The sequence below is a fragment of the Nicotiana attenuata genome, chromosome 2 (genome assembly GCF_001879085.1).
Source record: "Nicotiana attenuata strain UT chromosome 2, NIATTr2, whole genome shotgun sequence".
Lineage (NCBI taxonomy): Eukaryota > Viridiplantae > Streptophyta > Magnoliopsida > Solanales > Solanaceae > Nicotiana > Nicotiana attenuata.
This window is the reverse complement of record NC_031990.1, coordinates 91,330,839-91,342,716: the sequence shown is the minus strand read 5'-3', so window position 1 is coordinate 91,342,716 and position 11,878 is coordinate 91,330,839. Positions and strand designations below refer to the sequence as shown.

Below are 11,878 nucleotides of genomic sequence, written 5' to 3'. Positions count from 1 at the left end.
ATACTTATTTTGTCTTAAATTTTTAAACTAAAAATGTTAACTTTAAGATAATTTAGAATATTTTTGTCCTGAAAATTAGAACGGAAAAACTGAAATTCATGACGCACTGGGTAATTCTTAAATAACACCCCTTAGAGTGGCTACCTGGTGTCATTTCTACATTTTTAAAGTGTAAAAGGTAGCACTGTATACAAAATATCGTGAAAATAGCACGAGATAGCCAGTTTTCGGACTGGTAATTGAAAAATAGCCAGCGTTTGCAAAGTTATTGAAAAATAGCCACTATTTTGCTGCAATACGGAAAGTTCCAGCATAATATACTGGAGATTGGTGCACCTGTGTATGAACTTCCAGCATATTATGCTGGAACTCCAACGCATGGAAAGTTTTAGCATAATTTACTAGAGATTGGAGCACTGTTAGAACTCCAGTATATTATGTTGGAATATTTTTCGGATTTTGAACAGTATTTTCGTTCAGATTTATCTTTACATGAAAAATGACTAAATTTCAATTACTTTTAAAAATTTGGTTATTTTTCAATTACCACTGTTCGGCTATTTTTAAATTTCACCCCAAAATATCCCGTATTAATTCGGGATCAGAAGAAAAGTGTAGGTAGATTTTACGGCTCGAACTCGTGACGACGTGAGTCAAGTGAGCTATAGACAGGGCGGCTTTTGGGTAAAGCCTCTAAAGCCCAAGCTTTAGGCCCCCAATTTTAGGGGGCCCATTTTTTACCCTGTATTTTTTTTAATTAAGTATTTTTACTCTTATTATATATTTTGGTAAAAAATAAAAAAAAAGAAGATATTTTTGTTTCTTAAAAATGGGCTCCTAACGTATAAATGCAAAATTTATGAAAGGAATCAAGTGATTGTTCTTTTTTTCTTTAGTCTTTTTCTCATTAAATATTACGTAAACCTTTTCCACTTTCTTTCTTGGTTTGCACAATATTCAATTTCCTTTCTTAATCTTTTCCTGTTCTCACCAAACGTTACTACTATTATATTTTTTCTTTGTGCCTCCAAGAGATCATATTGTTCTGTATTTTTCGTCAATCAAGCTAAAGCCTACCAGAAGTATATTGAAAGCAACAAATGTTTATTTTCACATCAAATTAATGAATGAGGTTCTTCTATTCCAACTTTTTAGTACTAGTTTTCATCTACGTTTATTTTTCTTGATATTTTCAATACGTACGCATATATTATCCTTTTAGTATTTATTCAAATTTAAATATGCCAAATATAAAGTATGAATTCGGTTATTCAAAACTTAAGGGGAAAAAAATTGAATCTTTGATACAATCCCAAAAAGAAGAAATGATAGTACTCTAATTGATATACTCAATCTAATGAAAAAACTTGATTCTTTTTCAAATGCTTATATTTCATATAGAATAATGGTAACAGTTCCTATAACAGTTATCTCGGGTCGTCCTCGATTGCAAACTAAAAATTTAGAAGGAGTTATTTAAATAACTATTAGAAGAAATTGATTATAAAATAAATATTCACAATTTTGCATCAGAAAGCCGCCCTGGTTATTATAGATCATAGGGCCTAGTTTTTAAAGTGTAATCCTCAAAACTTAACTTTATATTGAGGACTGAAATTGAAAATCACGGATCTAAAATTTTAAACATTTTTTCTCCATTTTCAACCCAATTTTTTTTTCTGCTAACACACTCTTTTCCAGTCAAATAAAAGAAATTGGGAGAATCTTTTGATGCAAAACCGTCTAATTTCTAGGTATTTGCAGCGTATTCTCATTTTCATACTGCTTTGTTGATGTCTTATAGTAGTTACAGTTACAAGTTTCAACTTTTCACACAATAGATGTGTGATATGTGTGTATTCCTATATGTTCTTTCTAATCGTGCTGAATTGTGAAATAGGATTTTTTGGTTTTTGGGTATTTAGTACTCTTTCCATCCAATTTTATGCGGCGATGTTTGACAAGGCACTAAGCTTACAAAAGAAAGGCGGTTTTTGAAATTTGTGGTCTATAGTTTAGAATTAAATTATTACAATGTCTATGTTTTTAGTTACAGTTGCAAGTTTTGGTTCAAGTTTCAATTTTCCACACAATAGATGTGTGATATGTGTGTATTTCTATTTGTTCTTTGTAATTGCACTGAAATGGTAAATGGGATTGTTAATTTATTTGTTGGGAATTTAGTACTCTTTCCGTCCAATTTTATGTTGGCTATGTTGTACAGGGCACTAAGCTTAAGAAAGAAAGGGGATTTTGAAACTTGTGGTTCTACAACAAGTTATAGATATTTGCTGAGAAGCCTAGAATTACATTTTAGAATGTTGATGTTTTAGTTACAATTGCTTAGTACTCTTTTCCTAGGCAATTTTATGTGGTAGTGTTTGACATGACACGAAGTTTAAGAAAGAAAGGTGGATTTTGAATTAAGTTAAAGATTATTTGCAGTAAAATGAGAAGGTTAAATTTAAATTCTTAGAATGTCAATGTTTTTAGTTACAGTTGCAAGTTTTGGTTCAAGTTTCAATTTTCCACACAATAGATGTGTGATATGTGTGTATTTCTATTTGTTCTCTGTAATTGCGCTGAAATGGTAAATGGGATTGTTAATTTATTTGTTGGGAATTTAGTACTCTTTCCGTCCAATTTTATGTGGCTATGTTTGACAGGGCTCTAAGCTTAAGAAAGAAAGGTGACTTTTGAAACTTGTGGTCTACAACAAGTTATAGATATTTGCGGTAAAATGAGAAGTTTAGAATTACATTTTTAGAATGTTGATGTTTTTAGTTACAATTGCTTAGTACTCTTTCCGTCCAATTTTATGTGGCTATGTTTGACAGGGCACTAAGCTTAAGAAAGAAAGGGGGATTTTGAAACTTGTGGTCTACAACAAGTTATAGATATTTGCGGTAAAATGAGAAGCCTAGAATTACATTTTTAGAATGTTGATGTTTTTAGTTACAATTGCTTAGTACTCTTTCCGGCCAATTTTATGTGGTAGTGTTTGACATGACACGAAGTTTAAGAAAGAAAGGTGGATTTTGAATTAAGTTATAGATATTTGCAGTAAAATGAGAAGGTTAAATTTAAATTCTTAGAATGTCAATGTTTTTAGTTACAGTTGCAAGTTTTGGTTCAAGATTTAATTTGTCACACAGTAGACGTGTGATATGTGTGTGTATTTCTATCTCTCCTTTGTCATGGTGCTGGAATATGAGACGGGGTTGTTTCTTTTTGGGAACTTAGTACTCCTTGTCACAATTTATGTAGCGGTGTTTGACTAGTCGCGAAGCTTAAGAAAGATAGAAAAACTTTAGAAACTTGTGGTCTAAAACAAGTTATAGTTATTTGTGTGACTATAAATCATCTCATTAAGGGTAGATTGTGAAGTTTAAAGTTGAATTATTTTTAATTATAGAAATGTATCATTCTTTTTTGGACAGAGAAAAGTGTGCCACACAAATGGGGACAAAGGGAGTAATGGATAATGAAATTACCCGAATCGAGCAAAATGGATACATAGGATCCATATAGCTGACTTTAATTAGAATCTTATGACCCTGTAACTGCAAAACTACCATCACCTTTTGCGTCTAATTTGTAGGTACTTCAGCATATTTTCATTCTTATACTGCTTCATACATGTCTTACTTACAGTTGCAATATTTGATTCAAGGTTCGATTTTTCACGTATAAACAATAGATGTGTGGATATGTGTGTATTTCTATTTGATCTTTGTCATGGTGCTGAAATATGAATTGGGTTTGTGCTAGTTTTGATACTTTCAGAGACTTGTTCTTTTTGGGAATTTAGTATCCAAGAATGAAATGGACCCGAATAGAGCAAAAACGATACACAGGATTCATATAGCTGACTTTAATTTGACTAGGATTAAGATGTAGTTGATTGATTGATTATTTTTTTGAGAAAAGGAAAATAGTTTCTTGAAGTGAAGGCATTATTGAAGGAAAGAGATGTCGGGTCTGTAAATTGCATTTGCTAGGAGATAGAGGGCTTTTTATAACCACGAGTGATTTTCTATTTGATCCATCGTAAATATTCTATCTTTGTTATCCCATTCGATTGGAACTTGCTAGGAGTGTTTGATAGATTGACCAAGCTAAGATGTTATACGAAGAGAGTGTCCAACCATTTACGTTAAACAGCCCTGCACTTGCCCTTGGATTTGGATATGTATAAATTTGTGCCTATTGTTGACCTTACATACGAAAAAACATGTTTATGAAGAATTTGGTTAGAATGTACTACACCCACTTTTATTGACCTTACAATACAGTCACAACCAAGTTCATTTTCGGTTACTTAGTCTTTTGTATCTTATACAGATGATTTAATCTTATAATGTCATATTTGGCTAAGGTCTGTGTACACTCTACCCCCAGACCCTACTTTGTGGGATTACACTGGGTTATTTGTTGTTGTTGGAATGTCATATTTGGCTAATGGCTAGTATTTACCTACTTATTTGTGCTCTCTTGTTGCAGATCTCAGTTCTGAAGTTTTAACTGATGGATGTCTGATTGTACTTGACAGAGATATAAAGGTGAAGGTAAGAGGTACTACTTATATGGACATTGATGAAGTATGCCTATATTTGGTTATTTTCTTCCTTAGTGTTAAAAGGCAAAATATGTCCATGCAACATTCCGTGTCCACTAATACTTTCTCTTTTGTTTCAGTGCTAATGGGGGCCAAGCGCACAAGATCGAATGGTGAAAGTGACGATGGTTACAAGTTGTCAGTTCCACCTGGTTTTGAATCGCTAATGTCATTCACACTAAAGAAGGTGAAAAATAGTGAAGAAGCCTGTAATTCTGTGGCTCTTGGGAGTGAGTTTGCGCAAGGTTCTAGCCAGGTTGCTGCTACTTCAACAATTATTAGCACAGGAAAGCTTAAGAGTTCCGTTAGGCATAGGCCTTGGATTCTTGATGATCATGTTGATCACATTGAAGACGATTCTGAATTTGAAGATGATAAGGTCATTTAGTAAGATTTTCATAAAATTTCTCATGAATATACTTTTTATTTCCATCTCCAGTATCGAAAAATTAACCATAGATCCGGCTGTCCTAAATGCATGTGACACCCTTTCCTCTTTAGCCTGTCCCAAAAAGAAAGACACCTTTCTATATTTAGAAATAATTTAACTTTAAAATTCCTATTTATCCTTAATGAGATGATTTCTAGCCACACAAATGTTTAAGGCTTGTTTTATACCACAAAATTCAAAATCTTCTTTTCTTTTTTAATCTCTGTGTCAAGTCAAATGGTGCGATGGAGGGAGTGTTAATTAATCAAACTGTATTGACTATGTGTAGCTTTTTAATATCTATATTGCTGTAAAAGAAAAGGTCTCGCTAGATTTTCCCCTTGCGGTTCTTATTGTAAAGGCAGGAAAAGAAGAGCGAGGACCATAGCTGGTGCCTCTGGTTGGAGAGGATGAGATAAACATATCTGGACTCTGGTGAGAGATGCATCTAGGGACACTATTTTATGCTATACTGGCTGCTGAGGGTTATTCCTGTTGACCATAAGCATCCTTGTGTTTTTGAACAAGAAGAACATTGTGTTAACTGACAGGTGGTTTGCAATAGGAATGATGTATCCGTGGAGAAAATGGACTTTGGGCCTAACTCAATCTCAAAAGGCAAGTTAATGTGATGAAAATCATCCAACACCAACGAGACAACCCATTTCCTCAACCTATGTGGCATAGTAACATTCCCGTTTGTGCCCAACCTGGTTATTTGGAGCGTGGACAACATAATATGGGGCCCAATATTGGGAAATACAACAACAAGATGAGTCCGACTCCAATACCATGTTAAGAAAATTGAACTTTGAACCTAACTCAACCTCAAAAGTTAGCTCATTAGGTGAGTATTGTCCGAGACCATATAAGGGGACAACCAATTTCCCCAATCAATGTGTGACACTCTAACTGTGTCAATGGGCTTTATAAAAATATATATCCTGGCAAGGTTGGTTTGATTACTGGTCAAGGATAATCTTCTTTTCCTCTTGTATTCTCTTCTTCATTTGATTGTCTCGGGCATCACTTGGATAAAGGTTAAGGGCTTATGTATTCTAATCTATGTAGCACGGACTCTTCAAAATCCTCGCCACACCCGTATCGACACAACATGGGTGTGGGTGTGGGTGTGGGTGTGGCTGTGGCTGTGGGATCTATACTGGATTTGGTCAACTTACCTTGGGTACTTTGACTACATTCTATGACAAAGAAGTATAGATTATTTGGGTACTTTGACTACATTCTATAACCCAATTAATCTATACTTCTCTGTCATAGAATGTACAAAGTACCCAAGGTAAGTTGACCAAATCCGGTATAGATCCCATAGCCACAGCCACACCCATGTTGTGTCGCTACGGGGGTGGCGAGGATTTTGAAGAGTCCGTGCTACATAGATGTGAGAGTGAGAGAGAGAGAGAGAGAGAGAGAGAGAGGGGGGGAGAGAGAGAGTAGAGAATGTTTTTCTATTACGCGAGATATGTTATGAATAAAATATTGGTGATTAACTAATCGAAATATATACTTTATAATTCGTGATATACATGTACTGGTTGTAGCCGAGCACCCGTATCATTCGGGTCCATACCCTCAAATCGTAAACTTATGTGATGAAGCATCCAACCTCTAGATTAACACCCGGATCGGATACGCGCACCCGAGTCCGAGCAATATAGACTGTAATTGTTGGCATGTAGTGCTGCTGAAATAGTGGTTTGGTGTTCTGGGTTTTGATTTATTTTTGCAGAATTTGTCTTCAAGTGCTTTTCTTCCCAAAGGAGTGATCCGAGGATGTTCCAGCTGCCACAACTGCCAGAAGGTTCATTCTTCCTTAATATTGTATAATGTTTGGTTTCAAGGCAAGGATTGTATGTTCTCTACCCAAATGTTAATTTGGATCGTATTTTTTATTATTTCCATTGAGCTTATGATGTTTCTGGTGTGCTTTTTCAAAGGTTATTGCAAGATGTCGTCCAGAATTGGCACGCATACCTTCACTTGAAGAGGCTCCTGTATTCCATCCTAGTGAAGAGGTATTCCTTGACAGTCCCATCTCACTTTCAGCCTGGTATATGCCAGGGGAAGATGCAGCTACCCAACTACGGGTTCAACTGAACCCAGTAACTTATACGGGATTTAGTTATATATGTAAAATTTCACCAAAATTCTATAAATACAATATTTTGAACCCTTAATTTTAGTTTTGTAATGAGTTCAATGGTAAAAACATGAAGATTGAACCCATCAAGTTAAAATCCCAGATCCGCCTCTAGTCGTATATGCCCTCTATTGCATCTTAATTTCTTGACAGACTCTTCTTTCATGACGTTAAATCTTATTTTAGGAATTTGAAGATACTCTGAAGTATGTAGCGAGCATCCTTCCACATGTCAAGCACTATGGAATATGCCGTATCGTTCCTCCCTCGTCCTGGAAACCACCTAGCCGCATTGAAGAAGAGAGCACAGTATATGGAGTCAACACCCATATCCAGCGCACTAGTGACCTCCAGAATCTGCTTTTCAGGAAAAGGCTTGAGGGAGCCTGTACAAGGACGAATAATAAACAGCAGAAAACCCTAAGTAGGAAGTCAGATTTTGGACACGACATTGAACGTAAAGAATTTGGCTGCTGTAATGAACACTTTGAATTTGAAAATGGGCCAAAGCTAATGCTGAAATATTTCAAGCATTACGCTGATCATTTCAAGAAGCAGTACTTTGTCAAGGCAGATCAGACTACGGCGTTAGAACCGTCAATTCAGGATATCGAAGGGGAATACTGGAGGATTATTGAGAATCCAACCGAAGAAATTGAGGTTTTTCTCTGGAACTGCAATTATCTTTTCTAGGGATCTGTCAATCTCTTTTCCCTTAATCATTTTTTCCTACTTTTCGTTGTCAATTTGGTTTGTAGGTTCTCCAGGGAACTAGTGCAGAAATTAAAGCAACTGAAAGGGGTTTCCTACATGAACGGGATGTAACTAGTCGTCGTCGTCCACAATATGTAGAATCAGGTTGGAACTTGAATAATACCCCTATGCTTCAAGATTCTCTTCTCCGTTTTGGAAGTCGTGAGAGTTCCTCTATTTTGCTTCCTCGGCTCTCCATTGGAATGTGTTTCTCATCATATCTATGGGTAAGATTTAGAGTTTTTTAATTAAGCAATGACTTTTATTCTTATAATCCAAATTATTCTTGGGCATATTTTATCTCATCTTTGTTTTTTGGTAAGGGGCATCATCGTTCTTGGGCGGTATCTCTTGGAAGCCGAAAGTATTAATGAGCATTGGTCTATTTGTTAGCATTACCTATTTTATTATGTTGATTAATTGCCAATATTTTCTGTTTTTTTCCATCTTGCAATAGAGAATTGAAGAGCACCACTTGTATTTGCTATCTTACATACATTTTGGTGCACCGAAAATATTTTATGGGGTTCCCGGGAGTTATCGTTGCAAGTTTGAGGAAGCTGTCAAGAAGCATCTGCCGCAGTTGTCAGCACATCCTTGTTTGCTTCAAAACATTGTGAGTTTCAAATCCGTGAAATTATTTTTCATTATTTTGAGAAGGAATGGCTTGTTAGAAAGAAAGGGATGTATGTTGACCTGGTTCCTTTTTCAATTTTACCAATAAACTGCCCTCTCTTTTTTCTATTGCCAGGAAAAAATAAAAGTGAAGACCTCTATTAAAGAATGAGGAAGTATTTCTTTACCTTTTCAAAAAAAAATATGGGAAGTATTTGGTGCAATTATGGAATAATAATCCTCTTGGTAATTTGTATTGCAAGCATGATGACTTTGGCTGCTTTGATTTCTCTTCTTTTTTGTGGGTTTGAATGAGTATGTGTGGGCCAGTAGTCTTTGGTTAATCAAAAGTTATCCAGAAGACGTTGAACATATTATTTTGAGATTTTCAACCTTAAGGACATATTTTGGTTAGTGCATAATGTGCATGTTTCTAACAAGACTCATCCTTCTTAGCGTTCTATTTAGTGACATGTATTCCCTGAATCTTTTTATGGTGTTATTAATCATTTATTCTCTCCATCTTAATTTATGTGGTCCCGTTTAACTCGGCACGGAGTTTAATAAAGAAAGTAAGATTGTTTTTATGGTCTGAAACAAACCATTAATATTTGTGTGCCTTTAAATCAATTCACTAAGGGTAAAGTAGGAATTCTAAAGATAAAATGTTTCTAAATTAGGAAAAGTGACATCCTTTTTAGGACTGAGACGGAAAGGAAAAAGGAAAAAGTGCCACATAAATTGAGACAGAGGGAGTATATGGTTTAAGTTTGATAAGGACTGTCTAAAATTTCTTTTTCGTTTCAGAAGAGATGAACTATCATATATGAAAGGTTTGTTTATTACCTCCCATTTGATCAATCAATCTTCATATCCAAAATGCAGGCCTTTCAGTTTTCTCCTTCTATATTGACTTCAGAGGGAATACCTGTTTATCGTTGTGTGCAAAATCCAAAGGAGTTTGTTCTCATTCTCCCTGGAGCATACCATGCACATGTTGATAGCGGCTTTAATTGTTCCGAAGCAGTAAATTTTGCTCCCTTTGACTGGTTACCATACGGCCAGAGTGCTGTAGAACTGTATTCTGAGCAGGGCAGAAAGACATCAATCTCCTATGATAAGCTGTTGTTTGAAGCAGCCACAGAAGGAATTAGGGCTTTAGCGGAACTTTCGCTGCTAAACAAGAAATTTTTTGATAATCTAAAATGGAGAGCAGTTTGTCGGAACAATGGCATTTTGACAAAAGCACTTAAGGTAAGCCCTCTATTACTCATGGCTTCACTATTTATATAAGGAGCCCTTCTAAAATCTTGAACTTCAATTTTAACAGGCTTTCTGCTTATTCTTTAGGGCCTTTTCCATTTTTGTCCCGTCTGCCAATAATAATTACGGGCGCTAGCCCAAATATATCACTGGTTATGTATGTAATATGTAATATTTTTGTATATTATATGTATATTTATACTTAATATACAAAACATATACATTTGCCGGCTATTATATTTTATGGCGGCCCAAAAATGTAATTATGCCTATTCTATGAATAAAGACATTGTCGTTTCTTCCTTTCCTTGTTACATTGTGTTTCTGATTTTGGTATCATCTGCGACTGTTTTTCCCTCTTTAGTCCTTAGAACTCATTTTTATCAAGGTAAAAGATGTCTTGCAGACATCTGACCTTTTGGTCAAGCATTTCAAAGGCACGTTCAACATTAAGTCATGCTTCTGATATTTCTAGGAAAATTTAACCCGGCTCTTTTGTAGTTCTCCCTTTTTGGTATATGTTCCGTGAGCAGCTCAATTTCCTTGTTCCGGAGGTTGAGACTTAGCTTCTGTTTCAAGTGTGTGAGCAATCATTACTGACTAGTATGTTGTCTAGAAATATATTCATGTAGAAAATGATATATCGTTTCATTTCTATTGGAAGTAATTCTGGGTTATTTCTATTTTTTTTTATAGTCACGGGTTTCCACTGAAATGAGAAGACGCACATATCTATGTGCTTCTCTTGAATTGCGAAAGATGGAGGATGACTTTTGTGCGACCACCAAAAGGGAGTGCCCTATATGCTACTATGATCTATACCTTTCCGCCATTGGCTGTAAATGTTCTCCACATAAATATGCTTGTCTTCTTCATGCCAAGCAGCTATGTCCTTGTGCATGGAGTGAGAAGTATTTGCTTATACGCTATGAAATAGACGAGTTGAACATCATGGTTGAAGCTTTGGATGGGAAGGTAAGCGCAGTTCGTAAGTGGGCAAAAGAAAAACTTGGATTGCCTGTGTCCGACGTCTCTAAAGATTTCAGCAAGGATGAAATGAAGGTGAAATCAGAGTCCGGACAGTCATTGGATAGGAAAGAAGTGTCAATTCCTTCAGTTGGTCCAAGTGCTAGAACAAATAATGTGAATCGGGTATCTGGTTCGTGGGTTGAGGCAGATGGATCGAGTCATCGGCCACAATCAAAAGGAATTATTAATGGTAAGATCGAAGTTTTATTCCCAAAAATTTCACAGCATGCTACTGTTGGTAAAAATATTATGACCTCTTCCAATACAGTTCTCAAGAAGCATCTTGCACGGGAGTCTTCGTCCACTAAACGAAGTGTGATTATTCTTAGTGATGACGAGAACTAGCAACCACAAACCCAAATGAGCATAAGTGGCGCGTTAATACGTTGTTGTAAGTTGGTTCTCTGCTGTAAATTTGTAGACTACTAACCTTGAATTCTGCTAAATAACTGGGAAATACTCTTACAACTCAATCTTGGTACTTGCTTCATGTATAATTGTATACTAGTACTCGTACCCGCGCGATGCACTGTCTCAAGATAAAATTGATAATAGCAAACAATTCCCTCCAAACAATCATACGAATTATTTAGAAATAATTAGTTATGAAATTTTGAAAAATAAAGTTAATACAATAAGCTGAGATATCTTGTAAACGTATTTGTAGTTCTCAATCATAATTCCTACTTAAATGCTTTTTAGTAGTCGATATAAAACCTTGTCTTTCATTTTTAAGTAGGCACTATAACTTTGTGCTATCTTTGTCCTAAAATTAGAAAATTAATTTAAGTTCATCGTAATAGGTAGAAAGCCACACTTTCATTAGAATCAAAATGAATCAACATTCAGAAAGAATATAATCAACTTATATTTGGCTTAGATTATTAGCAAAATCAAGATGATGTGAAATGTAATGCTTCTATCATTCATGTTCCGTCTCATCAAAATGCTCGTTTACTGTAAAATTTATTGAATTAGTAACACATAGGGAAAGTATAATAATTATAAA

At 35.3% G+C, this 11,878-nt stretch overlaps 1 protein-coding gene across 8 annotated transcripts; it reads left to right on the top strand.

The window, feature by feature from the left end:
* Window positions 1,528–11,448, top strand: LOC109215011 (putative lysine-specific demethylase JMJ16). Of its 8 annotated transcripts, XM_019379031.1 has the most exons (11): window positions 1,529–1,754; window positions 4,504–4,568; window positions 4,699–4,997; window positions 6,799–6,870; window positions 7,007–7,084; window positions 7,396–7,869; window positions 7,968–8,189; window positions 8,420–8,578; window positions 9,463–9,831; window positions 10,537–11,059; window positions 11,138–11,448. In XM_019379031.1, the coding sequence occupies exons 3-11, from the start codon at window positions 4,704–4,706 to the stop codon at window positions 11,212–11,214; spliced, it is 2,268 nt and encodes a 755-aa protein (XP_019234576.1). In that variant the 5' UTR covers window positions 1,529–1,754; window positions 4,504–4,568; window positions 4,699–4,703; the 3' UTR covers window positions 11,215–11,448. The 8 variants fall into 8 exon arrangements, with proteins under 8 accessions (XP_019234594.1, XP_019234576.1, XP_019234554.1 ...); XM_019379049.1 differs by lacking the exons at window positions 10,537–11,059; window positions 11,138–11,448 and adding an exon at window positions 9,908–10,005 and having other exon boundaries at window positions 1,528–1,754; XM_019379009.1 differs by having other exon boundaries at window positions 10,537–11,448.

Excerpts from the sequence above, each read along its gene's own strand:
- LOC109215011 (XM_019379009.1), top strand. The coding sequence starts at position 4,704 with ATGGGGGCCAAGCGCACAAGATCGAATGGTGAAAGTGACGATGGTTAC. Across the intron at positions 7,085-7,395 it reads TATTCCATCCTAGTGAAGAG|GAATTTGAAGATACTCTGAA; the intron begins GTATTCCTTGAC and ends ATCTTATTTTAG. Across the intron at positions 8,579-9,462 it reads CTTGTTTGCTTCAAAACATT|GCCTTTCAGTTTTCTCCTTC; the intron begins GTGAGTTTCAAA and ends TCCAAAATGCAG.